The sequence below is a fragment of the Carcharhinus amblyrhynchos genome, chromosome 10 (assembly GCF_965287045.1).
Source record: "Carcharhinus amblyrhynchos chromosome 10, sCarAmb.v2.hapA, whole genome shotgun sequence".
In the NCBI taxonomy this organism is placed as follows: Eukaryota; Metazoa; Chordata; class Chondrichthyes; order Carcharhiniformes; family Carcharhinidae; genus Carcharhinus; species Carcharhinus amblyrhynchos.
Genome location: NC_137333.1, coordinates 32104446 through 32130509, shown reverse-complemented (window position 1 = coordinate 32130509; position 26064 = coordinate 32104446). Strand labels below are relative to the sequence as shown.

Genomic DNA, 26064 nt, shown 5'->3' with positions numbered 1-26064 from the left:
TTCCAAATTTACCAGCATCTCTGTTTCCCCACCTTTAGTTCAGTCTGGCAGTGGAATGGTGACTGATTGAGAACAATTCTCAGCGAACACCATTCAGCAGCAAGTCAAAGTACAAGCTATTACCTAACAATTGACGGTGATCACCATGACAGGCTTAACAATCAAGAGCAGGCGTTTATTTATCTTGCTCCTGTAAGATTTTCTGGCATTTGTGCTTGATCTTTGCTTCTGATTTTGGTTCAGAACATAGCTTCCTCTTTTTCTGCCAATTGATGTATGCCATCATAATTTTTCAATCCTGTTCTTCACTTCTTAAATTCATATTAATCATCTCCATATTAACTTGGGATAGGCCTAACAAAGACCATTGTGAAAGATTCATCATTTCATCTCGTCAGTCTGGGGAACTTTGATTTTTCTATTATCCATTGCTTTCTTCTCTTCAGTTATTCTCTACCTCTGTTACACAGAAAAGGGCAGACAGAAAATCAGACATTGAGATGGGAATGATTGAAATAGGCTGAAGGAGACAAAATGGTTACTAGGGCAGAGAAACAAGATAGTAGATGACATGAAGGCAGTGAACTCAGATTGGAAGAAGGGAAAATTAGATGGAAGGAGTTTAAAAATAACATTTGATAAGGTCTGACATTACAGATTTGTGGCAGAAGCACATACAATATAGTCACAGGAATAAATTTTATGACTGCATCAAATTACAAAAGCTCTGGAAAACATCAGGACCTAAATAATCATTCAGAGTAGGCAACTGAGGACAAATTTGGTTCAAATGCGAAGAAATGTATTTTGAAATTTAGGTTTTTTACAGCAGAATTGAGAAGGTTAATGAGTGACTGTTATGGATATTCAAGATTATCAAGATAATTAGTGATAGATTATTTCCATTGGTCAACGAGATGTTAGCAAGAGAAAAAAAAATTAAGACAACCATAAAAATAATTAAAGATCAAGTATAAAAACTTATTAATATAGAGGATGATTAGAATGTTTGCCTTAAACCCTACTTCATACAAAGTTATTGCTTTTAAAAATGAATTGGATGTTTGAAAAAGAATATTAAAGTTAGGGGGTTACATGAGCAGGAGAGTAGAATTAAAGCAAATAGCTCATATGGAGAACAATGCTGGTGAAGCTTTGATGGCCTGCAAGGAATACTTCTGTTTGTATCAATTGCAACAGGTATAACAAAGGAAGGAAAACTTGTATTTTTTTTACAGTGCCTGTCAAGAGTTCTCAAAGAATTCACCACAAATTGAGTGTTTTTGAAGTGTGGCCAATGCAATAATATAGGTTATTTCCATAACTCAATGGGCTCATACAAAGAGTACATGGCCCGTTGATAGATAGAAAAATCACCAGGCACTTGCCCTGTGAGTTTCATTCTGTCTTGGATGTATCAGATTCCAGGATCTCATTTAATTCTTTTAATGAGCCTTAATTAAGTAGAAAAAAGGAACAGGAGTAGGTAATTTAATTCAATTTAGTTGGAGTTCTGCTCACTGTAAGTTCTTGCAATGTTTTGTTTGTGTTTGTTTCATACATTTATTTACATCCCTGATATTTTTATGTTCTTCACTTCTGCCCAAGATTTTCAATGCTTGAAAGGGATGGGGTATTTTGCCACTTTAAACTTAGATTTATCAAACAAGCCACTTTTATTACTTTACCTTCATCAAAATCAAATGTCATTTCTTTCCCAGTTATTAAATCAGTAAATTTGGATCATATTCAACATTGGATTTGGGCATCTGAATCCATCTCCTGTACAAAAATGTGCAATTGCAGATGATAGAAATAGTGACAAATAGCAGTCACCAATAATAATTTTTGCTGTCCCTGAAGAATATCATCCTCACTTATGTTTCTGATCTTTTAACATCACCTCGTTGCCGTTGTTGAGCAAGTCATGGAACTTGCTCAACAACCATAGAATTGTGTACCCAGCTTGGAGTGGATGCCTTCATGAAAAAAAGGAAAAGGAGAAACTTAGTTGAAAAACTTTCCGAGAAACTTTTTTTTTCGCAGAAGAGGGTACTTTTTTGCTTTTCTCATCCAGTGGGTGCTTGCCTGGAATATACTGCCTGAGAGTGGTGGAGACAAATTCAATCAAGTCATTCAAAAAGGAATTAGATCTGGAAAGGAAGAATGAACAGGATTATAGAAAGAAAGTGGGGATATGGCACCTAGCGAGTCACATGTTTGTAGAGTCAGTGCAGACATGATGGGTTAAATGGCCCCCTTCTGTGCTGCAGCATTTCTGTAATTTATGAAAATACCAGAAAAGTCTTTTGTATAAAAGTAGTGTATATGAAAACATTATTGGTGTGTTGATCATTGTTCTCCAAGCATTAAAGTGACTGTAGAAAAATTGTGGGCCTGAAGCTCATGGTTTCTCTGCACCTGTACTACCTTTTAGTACCCCAAGTGTAAAGAAATCTCTGAAAACTAGTCCAAAAACAAAACTCAGTTGGCCTGAGTAGGAAGGTCAGGTGAGACGGGCATGAAAGAAAATCCACGAAGGTGTAAGGCACAGAGTGGCAATCTGATGCTGATTGCCACTGATTTTTGGCTCATTTGTCAAGCTCAAGAAACAATACCTCATCTCGCAGGTATTGTATAAGCTTTTGGATTCAGCATAACAATTTTATATCATAGCCATTGCTCCCAAATATTTTTGGCAGCATGTACTGGTAAGATTCTGATGTTACCTTTTACATCTTCTCTAGACCCATCACTTATCTTGTTACTAGCTCTTTGCATCTAGCACCATTATTCCTTTTGTTAGTTAATTTCTGTTGCCTTCCACAATATTATAAACTTACCTTTTGTTCATGCCTCCTTCATCACTTTCTGTACCTTCTTAATGCTAACTTTTTCCAGTTCTGACAAAATGTCATTGACCTGAAAGTTTGGGCAGACCTTAGCATCTCTGAAAATACTCTTCCATCAAGGACAAATGTATGTCATGAACCTAACAATAGATGAGACCGCCCACTTCCTTGGCTGTCCACAGGAGCCCCATCTACTTAAAGATGACGTGGATTCCTGAGGCTACAGGTCCAATCAAAGGACCTGACACTTTTAAAGATTGGCAGCCCCATTGGGAGAGCTTTGCGTTACTCAGACAAAAGGAGAATATGAGTGCACATCAAAGTAAAAGGGTCCTTGGAAGCTTGCATCAAATTTAATAATGATGAGGACAAATTGAATGCGCACATTGAAGAAGTGGGGAAACATCTCTAGTGGAATGATTTGGGCACATGTGCAGCCAATCCTGCCCAATAGCCCTGTCATTGGAGCCACCTGCACCGATGGCCATCCAGCCTGTGACCTCCCAGGTAAGGCAATCAGCAAAGGCTACTACAATGCTAGAAAGATCCCAGCGGAGTCCTCCCTACCCTAATTCCCCTACTTGCTTTTCATTGGCTGCCTGCTGCTCCAGTTCAGTAGTTGTTATCAGTAGGACCCCACGTTGGCAAGATCACTGAAGTGGAAATGTGCAGGCCACTGACCCAACTTTCTAATTTCCCTCCCATTCACACTTTCAACCTCACCCCCAATGGTTTCATCAGATGTCACGTCAAATTGTGCAGATGCTACATGACCTGTTGCGTATTGCCAGCATTTTCTGTTTTTTTTTATTTTGATTTCCAGCCTCAACAGTATTTTGCTTTTGAAGAATACCTTAAGTTGCTGAATTGTCTATCAACTAATCAATTGTTCTGTTTTTTAATTGTATTGTGTTTCTTTTCTCTAAGCTGCTGAAAAAGAAGAGAGCAGCAACATTCCTCCAACGCCTGGAGCGTGATGGGCCGATAACCCTGGCTGCCCAGCTCAGGGTAAGTAATGAAGAGCAGCTACTGGCAATCTTGAATGCCTGGTATAGTTGCCTCTTACATTATAAACAGTAATCATAAAATTGCTTGTTTGAAAACATAGCAGGATTGCAAAGTAGATTGCTTGCTAAGTCAAATAATAAAAATGGAATTTCTGATTGCTCTTCATAAAGACGAATTAAAAAAAAACCTTTTGACGAGTCCAAAATATAGAAGGAATATTAAATCTTTCCTGCATTTCTCTTACCTCTAGAGTTCCATTAATGATATAATGGGAAAGCTCCAGAATTCAACTCCTCACTTTGTACATTGCATCAAACCTAACACATCAAAGCAGGCAGACATGTTTGACAACTTCTATGTATCGGCTCAACTGCAGTACATTGGTGTATTGGAGATGGTGAGGATGATCCGTCACGGATACCCTGTGCGATTGTCTTTCAATGACTTTCTTACAAGGTAGGTTCTCTGTAAAGTGGCCAAAGATTTAGGGTAATTGATGTTCTGAAGTATAATCTTACCTCGAGCATACAAGTCCCTACTGTATCTATTTGCTATTTAAAGGACTATCAAAGGTTAGTTTACATTGAATATTAACAACAGTGTCACGAAGAACATAAAAAGGAACTTAAGAAAGGAGTTAGAAGCACGAAAAGGGGTCATGAAAATTCCTTGGCGACCAGGATTAAGGAAAATCCTAAGGCATTTTATGGGTATGTAAAGAGCAAGAGGGTAGCTGGAGAAAAGATTGGTCCACTCAAGGATAATGGAGGGAATCTATGCATGGAACCAGAGGAAATAAGATACTTTGCCTCAGTATTCACCAAAGAGAGGGACTTGATAGATGAGGAGCTAGGTAGGGTGTGTCGATATTCTGGGCCATGTCAATATAAAAAAGGAGGAAGTTTCGGATGTCTTAAAAAACACTAAGGTAGAATAGACCCCAGGGATTGATGGGACCTACCCCAGAATACTGAGGGAGGCAAGGACAGAAATTGCTGGAGCCTGACAGAAATCTTTGTATCCTCATTGGCTATAGGTGAAGTTCCAGAGGGAACTGGAGGATGGCCAGTATTGTTCCATTGTTTAAGAAAGGCAGCAGGTTTAATCCAGGAAATTATAGGCTGGTGAGTTTTACAGCAGTGGTAAGGAAATTGTTGAAAAAGATTCTTAGGGACAGGATTTACTCACATTTAGAAGCAAATGGACTTATTGGTAATAAACAGCATGGTTTTGTGAAGGGGAGGTCGTGTCTCACTAACTTGATCAAGTTTTTCGAGCAAGTGACAAAGATGATAGATGAAGGAAAGGCATTGAATGGTGTATACATGGACTTCAGTAAAATCTTTGACAAGGTCACTCATGGTAGACTGGTACAAAAAGTGAAGTCACACAGGATCAGAGGAGAGCTGGCAAGGTGGATACAGAACTGGCTTGGCCATAGAAGACAGAGGGTAGCAGTAGCGAAGTGCTTTTCTGAATGGAAGACTGTGACTAGCGGTGTTCCACAGGGATCAGTTCTGAGACCTTTGTTGTCCGCAGTACATAATATAAACAATTAAAATTGGTGGAGTTGCAGACAGTGAAGAGGATTGTCAGAAGATATACTAAGATATAGACCAGTTAGGGACTTGGGCGGAGAAATGGCAGATGGAGTTTAATGCAGACAAGTGTGAGATAATGCATTTTGGAAGGCCCAACGCATGTAGGACTTATACAGTAAATAGTAGAATCGTTAGAAGCATTGACAGGCAGAGAGATTTGTACGTACATGTCCACCAATCATTAAAACTGGCAATGCAGTTGGATAAAGTAATCAAGAGGGCATACGTGCCTTCATCGGTCGGAGCACTGAGTATAAAAATTCGCAGGTCATGCTGCAGCTATCCAGAACATTAGTTAGGCCTCATTTAAAATATTGCGTAGCATTCTGGTCACCGCACTATCAGAAGGATGTGGATGCTTTGGAGAGGGTACAGAAGAGATTTACCAGAATGTTGTCTGGTCTGGAGGGTATTAGCTATGAGGAGAGGTTGGATAAACTTGGTTTATCCTCACTGGAATCATGGAGGCTGAGGGGTGATCTGAGAAAAGTTTACAAGATTGTGAGTGGCATGGGCAGAGTGGATAGTTAGATGCTCTTTCCTAGGGTAGAAAAGTCTAGTATTAGGAACGAAGGTTTAAGATGCATGGGGAAAAGTTTAGAGGAGGCGTGTGAGGCAAGTTTTTTTACACAAGCGAGTGGTGAGTGTCTGGAACACACTGCCCGGGTAGGTGGTGGTAGCAGGTACAACAGCAGCATTTAAGGGGCAACTAAACGAATACATGAATAGGATAGGAATGGAAGGACATTTTAGGCAGACATCATGAGGGTTGGATTTATGACCATTTGGAAAGATGCAGCTTCATCTGGGATAGTTAGCATGGTTTCATGAGGAGTAAGTTCTGCCTCACAACTTTGATTGAATTCTTTGAGGAAGTAAGTAAGTGTGTGGACGAAGGTAGAGCTGTTGATGTTATATACGTGGATGTTAGTAAGGTGTTTGATAAGGTTCCCCATGGTAGACTCATGAAGAAAGTAAGGAGGTGTGGGATAGAAGGAAATTTGGCCGATTGGATAAGTAACTGGCTATTTCATAGAAGACAGAGGGTGATGGTGGAGGGAATTTTTTCAGACTGGAGGCCAGTTACCAGTGATGTACCACAGGGATCAGTGCTGGGTCATCTGCTATTTGTGATTTTTATTAATGACTTGGAAGAGGGGGCTGAAGGGTGGGCTGGTAATTTGCTGATGACACCAAGATTGGTGAAGTAGTGGATGAGGTGGAGGGTTCTTGTAGACTGCAAAGAGACATTGATAGGATGCAGAGCTGGGCTGAAAAGTGGCAGATGGAGTTTAACCCTGATAAGTTCGATGTGATTCATTTTGGTAGGACAAACTTGAATGCGGATTACAGGGTCATAAATGGTTCTGAGGAATGTAGAGGAACAGAGGGATCTTGGGGTTCATACCCACAGATCTCTGAAGGTTGCCACTCAAGTGGATAGAGCCATGAAGAAGGCTTATTGTGTGTTAATGTTTATTAATAGGCGGTTTGAGCTTATGAATTATGGGGTTATGCTGTAACTATACAGGACCTTGGTGAGACCACATTTGGAATATTGTGTGCACTTTGGTCACCTCACTATAAGAAGGATGTGGAAGCGTTGGAGAGAACGCAGAGGAGATTTACCAGGATGCTGCCTTGTTTGGAGGATAGGTCTTATGAGAAAAGGTTGAGGGAGCTGGGGCTTTTCTCTTTAGCGTGGAGGAGGATGAGAAGTGACTTAATAGAAGTTTATAAGATGATGAGGGGGATTGATAGAGTGGACATTCAGAGACTATTTCCTTGGGTGGATGTAGCTTTTCTTAGGGGCATAACTATAAGGTTCTTGGTGGGAGATATAGGAGGGATGTCTGAGGTAGCTTATTTATTCAGAGAGTGGTTGGGGTGTGGAATGCATTGCCTGCTGTGATAGTGGAGTGGGACACTTTTGGAACTTTCAAGCGGTTATGGATAGGAACATAGAGCACACCAGAATGATAGGTAGTGGGATAGCTTGATTTTGGGTTCGGACATAGCTCGGCACAACATTGAGGGCCAAAGAGCCTGTATTGTACTGTACTGTTCTATGATCTTTCATGGTCGCACAGGCTTGGTGGGACAAAGGGCCTGTTCCTATGCTGTACTTTTCTTTGTTCTTTGTCACGGTTCCAGATGATGTTACTACTAAAGTCAGATTCCAGGATGGAATTCAGCTTCCAGCTTAATAGATTATAACTTATACTCTTTGGTTAGATATTTGGATGGACAGAGTCACAGGACTGCTGATGAACTTCTAACCAAAGAATAAAACATATATTAAACAAGAAAAGACTAACTATAATAATTCTTCACCCCAGCTATATCTTTATAGGTATGTACAGATTTTTAAGAATAACACAAGTTACAAAATAAATCTTATACTGTATGTTCTTGGTAGGTACATGGTCCATGTAAACCAATAGATGAAATATGGTCAGCTGTCCTACACCGTGAAACCAAGTGATAGATGTCACTAAATAACTTCTCATCAACTCTTAACCCTCACCCCTACTCCACCCCCCCACCCACCCTATCCACCTATCTCTTCAATTTGGTGCTGTTTCTCTAAACCTTGCTTCAACTTCAACTGGACCTCGTTCCTTTGACTTCTCAGTCCTCCTGGAATCTTCCTCTATCCTATTCCCTAGTTTCTGAAACTTTCTGTTCTTTAGCTTGGAGTTCCCTATATATTCTCCTGCCTGTTCTGGCAGTGCCTGCGGAATGTTCCTTGCCTCTGGATTATCTGGTTCAAACTGTATCTCAAATCTTTCTGCTTTTCAGTACGTGGCTAAGCAACAGCTTTCAAAAAAAAACCCTGTAATTTCTATTGCATCGTAAAACAATGCAGGTAGAGTTTAAAGTGAAACTACTTGCTTTGTACCTTTGTTAAGCTAAGCTAAAATTTTAACCCTTTCTTAACTAATACCGAAATACAAATTAAGCTTAAATGGAAAAATTATCTCTTATTCCTAATATTCACAATGCAAATGTGTAAATGACTTAAGCTATTTCCTAACAGCAGGAAAATGTTTAAACTTCATGGAGAATACCTTGAATTTACTGTAATCCTGTTGATTATGTTGTGTATTCTTCATGTTTGATGTGTGGGTGAAAAACTTGAAGCAGTGTCAAGTGTATGAGGATGAAGTGAAGCTATAAATATTAAGCATGAGTCACGACTGATAATTGTTGATTAGCAAGAAATGAGGTGTGTTGTTTTGAGCAGTGTGTAAGTGTAGTGGTGCAGTTGGAAAGATTTGACAGTATGTTCACTGACTACTGCTGTGTGGTGATTGAACCTCTTGCCCACACAGTTTGCCTTTCTAAAGCGGTGGTGCTGGAGCTCTAGAATATTGAAACAAGAGTTGAGGTCACTGGGAAGTGACAGCCACTCAATATTTTTTGCTTTAAAAGTGATATTGGCATATTTTTTTTATTAATATATCATTCAGATATCATCTAGAAATCTATGTTACATTTCTTAGCCGCACATCATTGCAGTTGTAAATGCGCCTAGTTTGGGGGCGTTTAAGAGATCCGTGGATAGGTTTATGGACGAAAAGGGATTGGTTTAGGTTAGTGGGTCATTGTTTTGTAACTGGTCGGCGCAACATCGTGGGCCGAAGGGCCTGTTCTGCGCTGTAATGTTCTATGTTCTATGTTCTAAAGGAGGTCATGGATGCCATGTACTGTCAGGCTGGTCAATATATCAAATTCAGAACTGATCAGCCTGTCAATTAAAGAGGCAGTTGTCTCTAGAACCAGAACTGGATTATCCCTGGTGCAGGGGTCATTGACTGTACACATGTAGCTATCAAGGCTCTCTCATAGCAATCAGGTGTCTTTATGAACAGCCTGAACATTGAGTGAATGGAAGCTGTTTGTGTAGGTGTGTGTGCTAGGACCCCAGGAAATTTCTCAGAATCCTAACCATAGGCAGTTCCAAAAACCTCAAGTTCTTCAAGCCACCCAAGTGCCGATGTTGAGCAGGTCAGTCATGTGGTTGCGATGCCTTGCTAGATCTGAGTGAGCCCTGCAATACGCATTGTCAAGGTTATCTGACATGATTAACATTTGCTTCATATTGCACAATCTGGCACTGTTGGAGGGAAGTGACAGTGGTGCCAGAGGAAGATGCCGAGTGAGTGACATCCTCAGAGGATGATCATGATGTACCCCAGATGCCACTTGATGAATGTAGCACCAGGAGCCTCCAGCAAAGGAGACTCATGCACATGATAAGGTGATTCTCATCTCTCTGTTCATCAGATGTTTCATTTGAGGACAAGTGGCGGGAAACACAAAACCTAGAAATTCTCTTCCAGAGGCAGTTACTGACCTGTCATCAGTGACCTTTAGTATCTGTGTGCCTTCATTTAAACAGGTGCACAGGGGATCCTCACCTTGACAGACTAACAAATCATTGGATTTAACATTTAGCTAACATCAATTGTTACATTGGTAACTTTTTGTGAATTGCATCACGGTCCTCACTTACATAACTTGTATCGAGTGATTCCTCCTGTGCCTGAGTCGATGCGGGGACAGGTTGCTGCCTGATGTGCATTAGATGGTCTCAGAGTATCTGAACCCTACTGGGGCTCACTACACTTGAGGCAATCTGCATCTGTTAGCATTCAGAGCAGGATAATAATTTTTATCACCATTGAACAGGCTGGGAAAATGTCCTGAGAAGGGCAGCATTGTTTAAAACCTCCTCTTCTTTGCCCATTGAGGTCTCATATTGTGTTTAGATCAGAGGAAATGACTTAAGGGTGTCAGAAAAAGTGGTAACCTGAAAATTCGGAGCAATTTAGTACCCAGCAAAAGATGGCTAAGGAACTGATAAAGAAAGGGAAAAGGGAACATGAATACAAGCTAACAACTGTAAAAGCGTCTTTAGGTATGTGAAAAGGAAAAGATTGGCTAGGACAAATGTGAACCCATTAAAGGTGGAGACAGGAGAATTTAGAATTCCAAACCCATGACTACTATCATCTGGAAAGACAAGGACAGCACCACCTGGAAATTCCCTTCCAAGTCACTCACCACCCTGACTTGGGAATATATTGCCATGCCTTCACTACTGCTGGGTCAAAATCCTGGAACTCCCTCCCGAGAAACACAAGGACTGCAGCTGTTCAAGAAGGCAGTCCACCACCACTTTCTCAAGGGTAAGCAATAATTGCTGGCCTATGAATGAATGACAAAAAGAGGAACTGTGGAGAAGTTTAACAATTACTGTGTCTGCCTTCACGGAAGAAGATACAGAATATTTCCGAGAAATGCTTGGCAACCAAGGGACTGTGAAACTGAGGAACTGAAAGAAATTGACAAATTCCCTGGACAGATGAGCTAATCCCAGAATATTGAAGGATGTGGCTATAGAGATTGTGGCTGCATTGGTGGTTATTTTTCAAAATTCTATAAATTCTGAAGAAGTTCCTGAAGACTGGGAACTAGCAAATGTAATGCTACTATAGAAGAAGAGAGGGAAAGTGGAGAACTGTCGACTTTTCAGTAGTAGAGAAAATGCTGGAATCTATTTTAAAGGATGTGATAACTGGGCATTTAGAAACTAAGGGTAAAATTAGGCAAAATCCACGTGGATTTCTGAAAGGAAAATTATGTTTGATAAATTTGTTGGAGTTAGAACAAAGAAAATTACAGCACAGGAACAGGCCCTTCAGCCCTCCAAGCCTGCACCAACTAAACTAAAACCCCTTACCCTCACGGGGGCCCTCTATTTCGAGAGGGAAATAGGAAATATCCCTCTATTTCCTTCCTATTCATGTATCTGTCCAGATGCCTTTTAAAAGTCACTATCTGTTTCCACTACCTCCGCTAATAGCAAGTTCCAGGCACCCACCACCCTCTGTATAAAAACTTGCTTCTTTGAGGATGTTACTTATCACATAGGTAAAGGAGAACCAATGAATATGGTGTATTTGGGTTGTCAGAAGGCTTTTGATAACATCTCATACAGGAGGTTAGTAAATAGAATTAGAGCACACGCGATTGGGGAAAATATACTGGTATGAATTGAGAGTTGGTTAACAGGTAGAAATCAGATGATAGGAATAAATGGGCCATTCTCAGGATGGCAGGCTGTTACTGTTGGGTTACTGCTAGGGCCACAGCTGTTCACAGTCTAAATAGATGACTTGTATGTGGGGGCTATTTCCAAATATGCTAATGACACAAAACTAGATGGGAGTGTAAATTAAGGAAAATGCAAGGCTAAATGAGTGGGCAAGAATGTGGCAGATGGGAATTAATGTAAATAAGTGTAAAGTTGTCCACTTCGATAGAAAAAAAGAGAATCAGAATATACCTTAAATGATGGGATGCTTGGAAATGTTGGTGTCCAAAGGGACCTGGATGTCTTTGTCCATGAATCACTTTGAACGCTACATTGTCTGCTCTGTGTTGACATAGACCATGATTAAGCAGAAGATTGAACTCCCAGGGATGAGATTCCATTGCTGGACTGACCTGGTGGAGCACTGCAGTAAGTCCCGGTATAGATTTCCCACATCATTGTTGTGTGCCGTGCTCTGCACAACCTCATGTTACAACATGGGATGCCTTGCATCCAGAGGATTAAGATGAGCATCAATCTTTATCTGATAGAGAGGATGTGGAGGAGGTGGTAGAGCAGGTAGGACAGGATAATGAAACCCTGTATTAGAGTCAGGATCCATTGAGAAATGTGCAAGAGACGCACAGGAAATCCTAATGTATACCTGTTCCCTGCAATCAAGGTGCTCTAGAAACACCTGTATTAAAATTCACTCCCACATTGTCATGACATTGCCTTTCTCGTATCAATCACTAACAATTCAAAACCCCCCACCCTCACTCTCCTGGACCCACTCTTCCCCTGCCTCTCTCCAGTACCATCCTCTCCCAATTGGCATAACACATCCATACCTCTTTCCCCACTGGTGTAGCATCCACCCAACTGCTTTGAACCTAATCCCATGGAACGTTTCTGGGGTACTCTTCTATTGTCCTGGCCAATATAAATCTCCGAACAGATATCACAAAAAAAAACAGATCGTCTGGTTGCTGTTGGTGGGAGTTTGCTTTGTGCAAAATGGCTGCTGCTTTTCCTAAATTACCTCAGTGACGTCACTCTTAAAGGTACTTAATTGGCAGTACAACGTCTTGGGTCACCCTATGATTGTGAAAGAGATTACATCATTGCAAGTATACTTCATCAAGGTCCTTGGGACTACACTGCTGGCATTGGCTGTCAGGGCTATATGTTCCCGCTGCTTTCACAGAGTTTGTTTGGAGGCTCTCCTGGTTCCCTGTGGATAGATAACATGTTTCCCAGTATCCATTTACTGCATCAAAGGCATCAGTACAATTTTGGAAAGTCACGGAAACTGTTCTGTGCTATGTTTTGCCATGACTGAGTGTTCCAATCACTTTTAGATTGATTTCCAACACCAGTTCCAGCCAGAACACACCTCCCTTTTAAGGTTGCAGACTGACTTTAAGTAGCGCAGCCTTACAGTTTTTCACAAATAGACTTATCCAACGTGGTGTTTAGTGCCAGCTGAATGCTACAATTGTTTAGTCAGAAGCACCAGGCATAGTTTTTCTACCTCACAATTCATGCATCTGTTTTCAGACCCTGCACAATTTTACAGCCAATATATCTAGAAATTCAAAAAGGTTTTTGACCTAGAATCACGTAATAGACTAATGAATAAGGTCAGAACATGTAGAGTAAGGGGCAGAATGATTTTCTAGCTGGCTGCAGTTCACAAAACAGAGAGTGGCAGTAAAACATAGCTATTGACAATGGCAAATGGTAGGAAGTAAGTTCTGCAAAGATCAGGGATCCATACTGTTCACAACTTGCCTACTCCCCATATCTGTTAATTCTCGAGAAACCAAAATTTGTCCATAAGAAATTTGTAGACGTCTCCAAATTTGGGTTGAATGAAGAGGTGGGTGTTCAGTACGGAGGAAGACAAAATGTAAGAAGACATTAATAATCTTGCAGAATGACACCTAATTGTTATGTGAACATTAATGTAGTGGTATGGTACTTTGGGAGGAAGACATGTTACATGTTACTTGCAAAATAGGAATCTAAATGAGGTAGAAGAGCTAAAGGATTGGGAATGCAAATAATTAATTAACAATACTGTGCTGGTTAATAAGAGTTTAAATAAATCAAGCCAAGCACTGGGGTAATTTCTAGAGGGATAAATTAAAAATCTTTATTATATATATATGGAACTTTGGGTCAGCCAGCAAAGGTGTAAAGATTTACAATGATGATTCAAGAATTGCAAAGCTATACCGACCGGGTGAGGTGGTGGTGGGGGCAGTTTGGATGAACAGACTGGGGTCCTTTCTATTGAAAACAGAAGGCTGAGAGGTGCGCTTGTACAGGTTTTTAAAATTTTGAAAAATTTTGATAGAGTCGACACAAATCAGCAGTTTAACATCTTAATGAAAAGCCTCTTTGGCTGTGCACCACGCCCTCAGTCCTGTCCTGATCCATCAGCCTGGATAATTCAATGGAGAATGACAGAGGGTACCCTGTCACATCATGTTTTAAACATTCAGGTATTTTAAGAACAAAAACAGCCACAGGTACGGAGGACACTGAAAAATAAAGTGTTTGAAGAATTCAAGGTGTATACCAGAATGCAGTATGGTTCTCCTGTGTCTTCTCCAAATGCTGCAATAGATGTTATTAGACAGAATGAAACTAGGGGACGATTTACAGTATGTTCAAATCTAGGCGTTGAATATTTGTTCCCTCGAGGTCATTCAGACTGTATGTTTTGTTTGGTTTCATTTTACAGTAAACATCCTGTGTGTTGCCTGGTGAACATTGTAAGATAAGGAGATAATATTAATTTCATTGAAATTGAAACAGAGAGATAGAAACAGAGTGTAATCTGATCTCTGGATCAAAGCCAGCTCCCACCTCCCCTCGGCATATCAGCTCATAGCTTTTTTGCCTAAAAGCACAGCAACAATATGTTCCGCTGTTGAGCAACTGCCAGCTCTCTTGTCAGGTTTCATTGGGAGCTGAGTAACAGAGCTGATGTTTGTGACTAAACCCCGGTGTAATACACAGTTACAAAATCATGCTGATGTGGAATCAGAGACAAAAGCTCTCTGAGGAATTCTAAGAGCCGAGTTGTGTTGGCTTCAGTCTGACCTCTGACTTTTCCATATCAATTAGGCAAAGTGAAACTGGATGAGTTTCATGCCTAGCTGTGTTCTTGTTGTTCACAGTGAATGTGTACAAGCCTTTCGTAACAATTTTTTTAAAACAATGAGAGTGATTCTGTATCTGTCTGTAGGAATGAACAAGGGCAGTTACCTGCCAGTGTGGTGGAGTAAGACTGGTTGAAGGAATGTTTTATACTCTAACACAATAATGCACTGACTTTGGCTGGGGCTTCATACAATCTGTATTATTTGTTGTGACGATAACATTGTTGCGTTTCACAAAAAATATTTACAAGTATGAATACACCTTTCCCTCTCTTCAATAACCCCCTTCCCCCACCAAAAGAAATTTGGCATGCCTTCTTTTACAGTGTAGGTCACACAGATCTGATCAGAGATTTTAAAATATGATTTCCGAATTGTTTAACATACAACAACTTGCGTTCCAAATTCATTCCGTGAAAGATTTGTGAATCTGACTGTTAGAAAAATGCAACTTGAAAGCCCGAGTTCTGTTTAGGTTTCACAGTTACGCAATACAGAATGTGTTGGGAATCTCTCTTCTGTACATTGCCCAGTTAAATTCTGTGGGGGATACTGAGGGTGGTGGGGCCAGCCTTTTATCCACCCAACCACATCACCTCAGCCAATAGTACATATTATGGAGATTCCACCCACAGTGGTTAGCACTGCTGGCTCACACCACAAAGGACCCAGATTCAGTTCCAGCCTTGGATGACTGTCTGGTTAGAATTTGCACATTGTCCTCATGTCTGAGTGTTTCCTCTGGATGCTCTGGTTTTCTCACACAGTCCAAAGGTGTGTAGGTTAAGTTGATTGGCCATAATAAGTTGCCCCTTAGTATCCTAAGATATATAGGTCAGCAAAGTAAATATGAGGAGTAATGGGGGAAGCCTGGGTCAGAGTCGGTACAGACTTAATGGGCCGAATAGCCTCTTTCCGCACTGTAGAGATTCTATGATTGTGACTTTGGGTAAAAGGAAAAACAGAATTTTAATTTTTAAAACTTCCATAAACTCAGAACGCCTTATTGAACTATATACTTCTGAAGTTCAGTTACCTTTGTAATGTAGAAAACACAGTAATCACTTTGTACACTTCAAGACCCCAACAATACAATAAAGATCAGATAGTCCATTTTAGACATTGTGTTTGAGGGAGAAATATTAGCTAGAGCACCAGGAAAATTGTCCCTGCTCTCCAAAACTTCCTGTGAGTTTTTTTTTTCAGTTTCAACGAAATTAATATTATCTCCTTATTTTATAACATTCACCAGGCAACACACAGGATGTTTACTGTAAAATGAAACCAAACAAAACATACAATCTGAATGACCTTGTGGGAACAATTACCCACCTGGTGGAGCAGACTCCGCCTCAGTTTGATGTCTCATCCAAATGACGGAAGCTCTGGCAGGACAGCACTCCCTCAATACTGCATGGAAGATTCAGCTCACATTGTGCACTCAAGTGTCTGGAATTCAGCTTGACCCAACCACACTCTTAACTGAGAGGTGAGAGTGCTATTCAGCCAAAGCAATACATTTGCGTATGTGATTTCAATGGAACTCCCATCAGCATTGAGGTTCCTTGGAAACAACCCAAATATTTCCTAGCAAAAAAAAAATTTAAATAGATTTGTATATTTTTTTAATGCAATATGGCTCCCTTAGAAGCTCAAGAAATAGATATTTTTCTTTTCTTTTGTTGTTAAGATCCTCAGAATTCTTCCCAGCTAAGCAACTTATGGTCAAAAGACTGCTATTGATCATTTAATTTAAACTGAAAACCAGTTACCATCACCATCTTATTGTGCAATCTTTGAACAAATTTGAACGTTGAATTGATCAAAATGGTGGGGTTTGAAAAATCTGCAATGAAGTGAATCATTGAGGTACATTTGGATGGTAATCTAGAGATTAAAGGTTCATCAGTTTAGTTCTTTTATGACACAAATGTTGGGGAGCTTTTTCTCGGTTTCTACTCAGCTCCAGTAAATGACCCAGGTACAATAATATGGATCACAACACACACCAGATTCTTTCCAAAGGACATCATCCAACTTCCTTCCACATCATATTCCAGTTTAGATAATTCAGTCAAACTTGAAGGAATGTAGGAATACAAACACAGGTTTAGATCATATGTTTGCTACCAGTTGTGAGTTATTAAAAAAGAAACTGGTGCTTCTATATTCCAGTATTTTTATGATGTTTACAGGAACTAAACTGATATCATGAGCTTGATTTTCAGCTTCACTTTCTGGATGATGTCATGGCTGAGGGAATGCTTTATAGAATCCATCTGATTTCAAGAAAATGAAAATAGGATACAACATATGGCTGACACACACACGCAGATTATCACTCAGGCGATGTAGTTAAAATTACTCTGTATGAGTGCCTGCATAGTTGTGCTGATTGTGACTTCAGATTTGGTTGGCATACACAGACAGTCAGAAAGCCAAAGGAATTTTCTTAATTTATTGAAGTATTAAGATTAACCAGATAAAAGGCTGGTTGACAAAAATAAGGCTCATGGAATAGAGGGTGTCAGCTTGGATAAAAGAGTTGGCCTAAGTTTTTCACAGAGCAAAGGATAGTAAACAGTGGTGTCCCCCAAGGGTATTGCTAGGACTACTGCTTTTTCTGAAGTATATAAACAACTTGGATATTGGAATTCATAGTAAAAAAAATTCAATATTTGCCAATGATACCAAACTTGGTGATGTGACAAATAGTGAGTGTGATACGAACTGACTGTAACCAAATTTAGAATAGGCAAACAAACGACAGATGGAATTTAATGCAGCATCTTGTAAAGTAATGAATTTTAGCCAAAAAGACTGGACTGTCTGGTGGTTATGAAAGGTACTATATAAATGTAGTCAATATCAATAAAAAGGCAGAAAAGTTGCAAAACAAGTTGCTGACTGGCTATTACCAATTTTACATGACAAAACCAAGTCAATGTGTATCCATTTCTGTCACTTGATTTCTGTGATTTTCTTGGATTTAAGATTTTACTTAAAAAAATTAATAAAATTCGCTCAGTCCCTGCGGCAACTTTTCACATAAACAAGTATTTAACCTATAATGTGAAAAATAGCTTTCTCAGTGGCTGAGCTAGTGTTTCATTCCTTATGTCCAGCTCAATTAGCCGGTATCCATGACACAGAAAGGGCAGATCCAAACTGATCTCTCAATCTGTCTCTATTTCTTTGACTTATAGTCAAAGTTTTTCGGGAACGAAACACCAGCAAGAACAGATGGTCAAGTGTAACCTGTTCTTTCAGTGTGACATTTAACGTGGTCTTTCTGATGATTATCAGACAGCTGCCTTTTACTTTGCTTTCATCTCCAATTCTGGTTTAATCATCGGCTAATGCATCAGGGATATAAAACAAAAGGCAGATTTCAGCATTTGTCCAATTTCCTGCCCTACCACTCTCCAGGGTACAGTTTCCCAGGTGTCTGTTTATTACTTCATCTAATTTTCTTCTTCTTCAGTTCTCTGCCCAAAGGCAGGTCCAACCCATAGTACCACAGCCTCCACCACAGGAAGGGCAAGGAGGCAAGGTCTCAAATCCACATGTGCCAGAACAGGGATTGAAACTCTTTGCTCTGGCCACCAACCTAATCCCAATCAGTTATCCAGCCAATTGAGCCAAATGGCCTGTATAGGGGTTGGACTTGCTGTGGCAACATCTACTTTTACTCCTGGGTCTGAATTGTGATTGTAGAGGTTCCAGTTTACTTTCCATTACATAGCTGACCAAGATTCCCTCTCATGCATACTGCCTCCTATTGGCATGTGTCAGAAGGACTTGAAGCTTGATACTCAACTTATTCAGCCGCATTATGAATTGCCTTCCTTGGTCTCAGGTTCTGGAGCGGGACTTGAACCCGGAGCTTTCAGCTCAGAGGCAGGGGCCCTATCACTGAATCACAAGGCCTCCATCATCCAAGTTTATATTCCTTATATTTATCTCAGTTGGCAATCAGTCCATGAAGGTGGCATCACTGCAGAGTTGATTCTGCATCCAGTAATATCTGCTCCATAGCTTACGCAGTGAACAACTTATTGCAGTCCTTCATGAGATCAGCGAACACAACACAAACTAGGAGACATGCTGCTCGGTTCTGCACTGTATTCACCAATTCAATACAAGGAAATGTATCCACAAAATTAGGTTGTTACTTACAAGAGTAAGTTTGTACAAAAACCAAAGGCAGGAGAATGATCAGTTAATCTACAGGTATATTAATTGTTCATGGCTCAGTGCGGAATGTTAACCATACAGACCATTGCTTCTCTTCAAATCGTTTATCAGGTTTTGGAACCAGCAGGAAGGGATATTGGGGGCCTGAAAGATCAAGGTCAGGCTAGGAAGTGGCAACAATGTTGGAATGGGTGAGATGAGAGTAATTGGTTCATTTAGAGTTGTGATCGGGTGGGAATGCTACCACGTCTTCCTGGTCTCATATTCAAATGAGTTTAAAATGCTATTGATTGAGCTTAACAAGTGGTCCTCAGGCTTGGTTACTCTGAGTGTAGGTTATGTTGAAGCTATAATTCTCAGATCCTTCCGTACAGTTTACTTACTCAAAGGTTTTATCCCGATGCCCTTATTTGCAAACTGGACAAAGAACAAGCACAAGTAAAGGTTCAATAAGTTTATTAATAATAACACTATTAACCCTTAAATTACCCACATAAAACAAGAGGATACCCCAGATTCAAGTACACTACCCGCAAAGATGGTTTGGTTAAATTGCAGGCCTGATTCTCTGAATCCCCTGATCAGTCATCATGGAGGTGAGTCTCAATGGCAGCAGCTTCTTTCCTCCCTTCCTTCTCTGGTCAGTCTTCCAGATGGTCAAGGTCGCCTCCCTCTTCGAGTCTTTGCTGCTGATGTGACTGAGATGTGTATCTTTATTCCCCTGCTTGTCTGCCTTTTCAGAAACTTCTCTGACTTCTAGCCAATGAGGTCTTGGGCGGGGGTCCCAGTACCCAGTGGGTTTTTTGATGTCTGCCAGACAGGTCACTGGGGCCCATCCCCACGTGTCCATCTCCATGGTGTTGCTTACATGTAAGATGCAGGAACTCTAGGTGACAGAAGGTCTGGCCTGATTTGGGCTTCTAACAAGACGCTGGTGCATTTCAATGGAGTGTGATGATCTCCTGCTGGGGCTCAATAGAAAGCAGTGATCTTTGATGACTGATTGATGGGCCAGGCCCAAACATGTTTCTGTGTATTTGTATATTTGATCTTAGTCAAGTCTGGCTTGCCCAAGGTTTGACTGTGTTTGATTTGAGGAAATTGTGGAGCATTGGTAGTGATCTTTCGGGAATCACTAGAATCAGGGAAGATACCACAGGACTGGAAAGTAGCAAACGTAGCACCGTGGTTTAAGAAAGGAGGGAGGCAACAGACAGGAAATCAGAGGCCAGTTAGCCTGACTTCGGGCATTGGCAAGATTTTGGAGTCCATTATTAGAGATGAAATTACAGATTACTTGGAAGTGCATGATAAAGTAGGACTGAGATAGTACGGCTTTGGCAAGGGGAGGTCATGTCTGACAAATCTGTTAGAGTTCTTTGAAGAATTAACAAGAAGTTAGATAAAGGAGAGCTAGTGGACATGATTTATTTAGATTTCCAGAAGGCCTTTGACAAGATGCCACATAGGAGACTGTTAAATGAGTACCCGGGATATTAAACGTAAGATCCTGGCATGGATAGAGGATTGGCTGACTGGCAGAAGGCAGAGAGTGGCGATAAAGGGGTATTTCTCAGGATGGCAGCCAGCGAGTAGTGGTGTGCCTCCAGAGGTCAGTGCTACAACCACAACTTCTCAGAATATACATTAACGATTTGGAGGAAGGAACCGGAGGCATTGTTGCTAGGTTCACAGATGATACAAAGATATGTCGAGGGACAGGTAGTTTGAGGGAGCAGGAGGGTTGCAGAAGGATTTGGACAGGTTAGGAGAGTGGGCAAAGAAGTGGCAGATGAATACAATGTGGAAAAGTGTGAGTACTTTGGAAGGAGGAATGGAGGCATAGACTATTTTCTAAATGGGAAAATGCTGAGGAAATTAGAAACACAAAGGGACTTGATAGTCACTATTCAAGACTCCTTTAATGTGCAGGTTCAGTTGGCAGTTCGGAAGGCAATTGCAATATTAGCATTCATGTTGAGAGGGCAAGAATACAACAGCAGGGATGTACTTCTGAGGCTGTATATGGCTCTGGTCAGACCCCATTTGGAGTACTGTGAGCAATTTTAGGCCCTATATCTAAGGAAGGATGGGCTGGCCTTGGAAAGGGTCCAGAGGAGGTTCACAAGAATGATCGCTGGAATGAAGAGCTTGTCATATGAGGAACAGTTGAGGACTCTGGGTATGTACTTGTTGGCGTTAGGAAGGACAAGGGGTGGATCTTACTAAAACTTACAGGATACTGTGAGGCCTGGATAGAGTGGACGTGGAGAGGATGTTTCCACTAAAAGGAAAAACTAGAACCAGAGGGTACAACCTCCGGCTAAAAGAACAATCCTTTAAAACAGAGGTGAGCAGGAATTTCTTCAGCCAGAGAGTAGTGAATCTTTGGAACCCTGTCGTAGATGTCTGTGGAGGTCAGGTCATTGAGTGTCTTTAAGTCAGAGATAGACAGGTTTTTGATTAATAAGAGGATCAGGGGTTATGGGGAAAAGGCAGGAGAATGGGGATGAGAAAAAAAATCAGCCATGATTGAATGGCGGAGCAGACTCCTTTGTCTTATAGTTTTAATATGCCCAATTCTTTAATTTAAGATATCCAATTTAATCAGCCTTAAAACTAGGCCCTGATTATATTACCACAGTTGTCTCAGGATTTTAGAAAGGGTGCCTCAAATATATGCCAATCTCCTTATTTGCATGTCCAAAATACCTAAAACGTCGTCTTCAGGCAGAGGTAACAGATGCATATTTTTGATCTTTACCCAACATGACAGGCAGCACACCTCCAACTGGCCAAACTTTAGTTGTGTAAGTCATGTCTAAAAAATTGGAATTGCATGAACCAATTATTTAGCCATGAAATTCTTTGGGCTTTTGTAAGAATATGTCCTCTAGGTGGCATTCTATTACAATAATCTGCCTTTACTGAGGACATGGAAAATGATCAAGAAAATGCAGAATTTTTCATAGTTGGAGACCATTTTGCCTTATATAATGACTCTCTGAACAAATTATTCACTTCCTAGATAACCTTCCATATTTTTCAAACACATATCCTCTTTCTTGTTAAATGTTACTCTGGAACCTGCTTCCACTATTATTTCTGATGGATTGCTTTCACACTTACGCACAAAAACAAATCACCTAACTTCTTGAATTTTTGCATTACTGAAATATGAAACATTTTGGAACCGACTTACCAGTTATGAAGTTATTTTTTGTGAATTATCTCCTCTCAAATTCTTCATTCTCCTGCTGATTCTCATTTAACCCTCTTTGTCTCCATGAAAAGAGCCCTGTATCCCTCAAACCAGAAGAGGCCTCATGTCTCTCATCTGTGCTCACTACTGAAGCTTCTCTTCTCTGGTACATCTTATTGACTCTCTTCAGTACTGCTGCCATGCTCTGGCTTTGGCATTTTTCTTAAAATAATCAAAAACCAGTGGGATTAGCGTGACTTCTTTGTTTCCATACTCCATATCCTTTTTATAAAGCTGATCGCAAGACCCACACTGCCCAGACCGATCGTGCTCCTGTCCCACCCACCGATCTCCTACAGACTGGCATTGGGCCCCGACTCCCCATACCGATTGCATGCAGAATGGCAAGTGGGCATTCCCCTACCCAACTGCCTTGGCTTGACCCTGCCCCTGGTGGGCAGTGCCATGGTGCCAGGCTGGCACCACCCTTTCTGGCACTACCCTATCCCTCAACTCCCCGAGTGGCCTCAATGGAGAGGACCTCTTCCAGCAAGGTCACAAAGGCAAGTGAACCTGGACGATTGCACCCAGGCTCGCTAATCACATGAAAATTGTTTTAAATAATTTATTCAGCCACTTGCTGGAAATGAGCAAGAGGCTGTATTTTGATTTGATTTATTATTGTTGCATGTATTAACATGCAGTGAAAAGTTTTGTTTCTTGCGCACTATACAGACAAAACATATCATTCATAGAGAAGGAAACAAGATAGTGTAGAATGTAGTGTTACAGTCATAGCTAGAGTGTAGAGAAACATCAACTTAATGCAAGGAAATCCATTCAAAAGTCTGATAGTAGCAGGGAAGAAGCTATTCTTGGGTCAGTTAATACGTGACCTCAGATTTTTGTATCTTTTTCCCAAAGGAAGAAGGTGGAAGAGAGAATGTTTGGGATGCGTGGGGTCCTTAATTATGCTGGCTGCTTTGCTGAGGCAGCAGGAAGTGTGGACAGAGTCAATGGATGAGAGATTGATTTGTGTGATGGATTGGGCTACATTCACGACCTTTTGTAGTTTCTTGCTGTCTTGGGCAGAGCAGGAGGCATACCAAGCTGTGATACAACCAGAAAGAATGTTTTCTATGGTGCATCTGTAAACATTGGTAAGAATTGTAGCTGACATGCCAAATTTCCTTAGTCTTCTGAGAAAGTAGAGGCATTGGTGGGCTTTCTTAACTATAACGTCAGCATGGGGGGACCAGGTTGTTGGTGATCTGGACACCTAAAAACTTGAAGCTCTCGACCATTTCTAATTCGTCCCCATTGATGCAGACAGGGGCATGTTATCCTTTACGTTTCCTCAAGTCGATGACAATCTCCTTCGCTTTGTTGACGTCGAGGGAGAGATTATTGTTGCCGCACCAGTTCACCCAATTTTCCATCTCATTCTGTCTCATCATTGTTTGAGATCCAATCCACTACGTTGGTGTTGTCAGCAAACTCGAGAATCGAATTGGAGGGGAATTTGGCCACACAGTCATAGGTGTATAAAGGAGTACAGTAGGGGGCTGAGAACACAGCCTTGTGGGGCACCGGTGTTGAGGATGATCATGGAGGAGATGTTGTTGCCTATCCTTACTGATTGTGGTCTGTGAGTTAGGAAATGTGTCAGTAAGAGGCAAGAAATCACCCATCAACCGGTGGGGCAAACCAGTAAAATTGTGGCCCTATAGTCTGTATCATCTGTAAGTTAAGCGCAAAGTACTCTTCTCTATGTTACTATTTTATATTTTGATTAATGTAAACAATAAAACGGCTCTACATATCTGCCCCTTTCCCTAACATCTGAAGATTTGTCATATTGTCAGATTTGGCTTTCTATTCTCAAGCCATTTTTCACACAGCTATTTTAATTGTAGAAGTCTCACAAAGGGGAATGTTATAAAATGCCTTCTGAAAATGCAAGTAAATGACACACGTTGAATGTTTTCTGGAATTTGGAACAGGAGGTAATGAAACTAAATCTACAGTGAGAACAGTGAGTGCACAATCATGCTTAGTGGTTGGCTTCAGAAACATTGCAGTAAACTGCAGAACTAATGAGAATATATTAGCAATCAGTAAATTGTCAGCATCTGAAATAATGGGTATAGATTTGCAGTTAAATTAGCACCTTGATATTTAGTAAACCCTTTGAACGATTGGGGAATAAGACATTAACTGATGAAATAGGAATAATAGGAAAAATGTTAGGATGTCAAAGATTATTTTTGTAGCTGGAAGCCTGTATCCAGTGGTGTTCTGCAGGGATCAGTACTGGTTCACCTCTGTTTTTAGTCTATATAATTTTTATGGGTATGGTCAGTCAGTTCACGGCCCCAAAATCAGTGGTGCGGTAAGTAGTGAGTTAAAAAGCCTTAGATTACAGAACTACATAGATGGGCAGAACAGTGGCAAATAGAATTTAACCCTGAAAAGCGTTAGGTGATGCATTTTAGGAGGATTAGCAAGGCAAGGCAATACAAAATGAACATTAGGATGCTTGAATCATAGAATTCCTATACTGCTGAAGAAGGCTATTGAAGCCTGCACTGATAATAATGCCACCTAAACCCCATCCCCTGCTAATTCCCCTGACAATAAGGATCAATTTAACAAGGCTAATATCTGTCACCTCACAGATAAATCGACAGGCTAGTCATCCAACAATATGCTGATCTCCAACTTTCAGTGTCAGGAACTTGGACTGTTAATGCACCTGACAGATAGTCCAGTGCTTGCATGGTGACCAAACCAGTCAACCAACATGTACATGCTCATCAAGAGGCGAGTATCTGAATTAGTAGAAGGTATGGAGCAAGGATGTGAGATGGTGCACCTCCGTCTTTGCAAACGGTTAATACCAGTCCCTCAGAGCTGATAACTGATGGGCCAACAACTGACCTGTTCATGTGAGCACAAGGTATCACAGAACACTGCAAATGAAAATCTGTCAAATATCACCGCATCTCAGAGATCTTGTGCAAAAACGCATAGCACGGCCGTGTGCATCACCAGCTGTTGCCACACATACCCATCCCTTTCAAGGTCCCAGCTATGTTCTCTCGCTTTCAACAAGTGCTGAGAGAGGATGCTGCTGATTCTTACAAGCCCCAACACTGACTCTGCCCTTTCCTCATCCACTTGATCAGTTCCCCTCTTGAGTGACCAAATTCACTGTTGTTCTCCATCATTGTCAGCACTGGCAGATTTGGCACTGTTCCACAGAACCTTCTCCTCTCACATACGTCCTGGTCCCTGCAAAGACAATAGGACGGTGCTGATATCCAAGGGAGTAATGACTCACGGTTGTTTCCACAGGCTCTGCTGTTTCAGAGAACAAAGAAAAGTACAGCACAGGAACAGGCCCTTCAGCCTCCCAAGCCTGTGATAGTCATGATACCATAATGAAACTAAAAAAAAACCTTCTGTCCTTACACAGTCCATATCCCTCATTTCCCTCCCTTTTAATGTACCCATCTAGATGCCTCTTAAATTTTGCTAATATCCTTCCTTCCACCAACTCTTCTGGATTATGTTAAAAAGCCAATGACTATCCCTCTCATAATTTTGTAGACCTCTATCAGGTCTCCCCTCAGCCTCCTTCTTTCCAGTGAAAACATAAGAACATAACATAAGAACATAAGAAATAGGAGCAGGAGTAGGCCATCTGGCCCTTCGAGCCTGCCCCGCCATTCAATAAGATCATGGCTGATCTGTCGTGGCTCAGTTCCACATTCCCGCCCTCTCCCCATAACCCTTAATCCCCTCGCTTATCAAAAACCCATCAACCCGCGTCTTAAAAATATTTAGCGAGGCAGCCTCCACCACCTCAACGGGCAGAGAATTCCAGAGATTCACCACCCTTTGAGTGAAGAAGTTCCTCCTCAAC

At 41.0% G+C, this 26064-nt stretch overlaps 1 protein-coding gene across 4 annotated transcripts in view; it reads left to right on the top strand.

The window, feature by feature from the left end:
- The window catches only part of myo16 (myosin XVI), a 427405-nt gene that overhangs the window by 324630 nt on the left and 76711 nt on the right, over positions 1-26064 (top strand). For all 4 annotated transcript variants that reach the window (XM_080196876.1, XM_080196874.1, XM_080196875.1 and 1 more), the window contains 2 exons: positions 3780-3860; positions 4111-4316. In XM_080196876.1, the coding sequence (XP_080053002.1) occupies positions 3780-3860; positions 4111-4316 (287 nt within the window). The remainder of the gene's footprint in view (positions 1-3779; positions 3861-4110; positions 4317-26064) is intronic.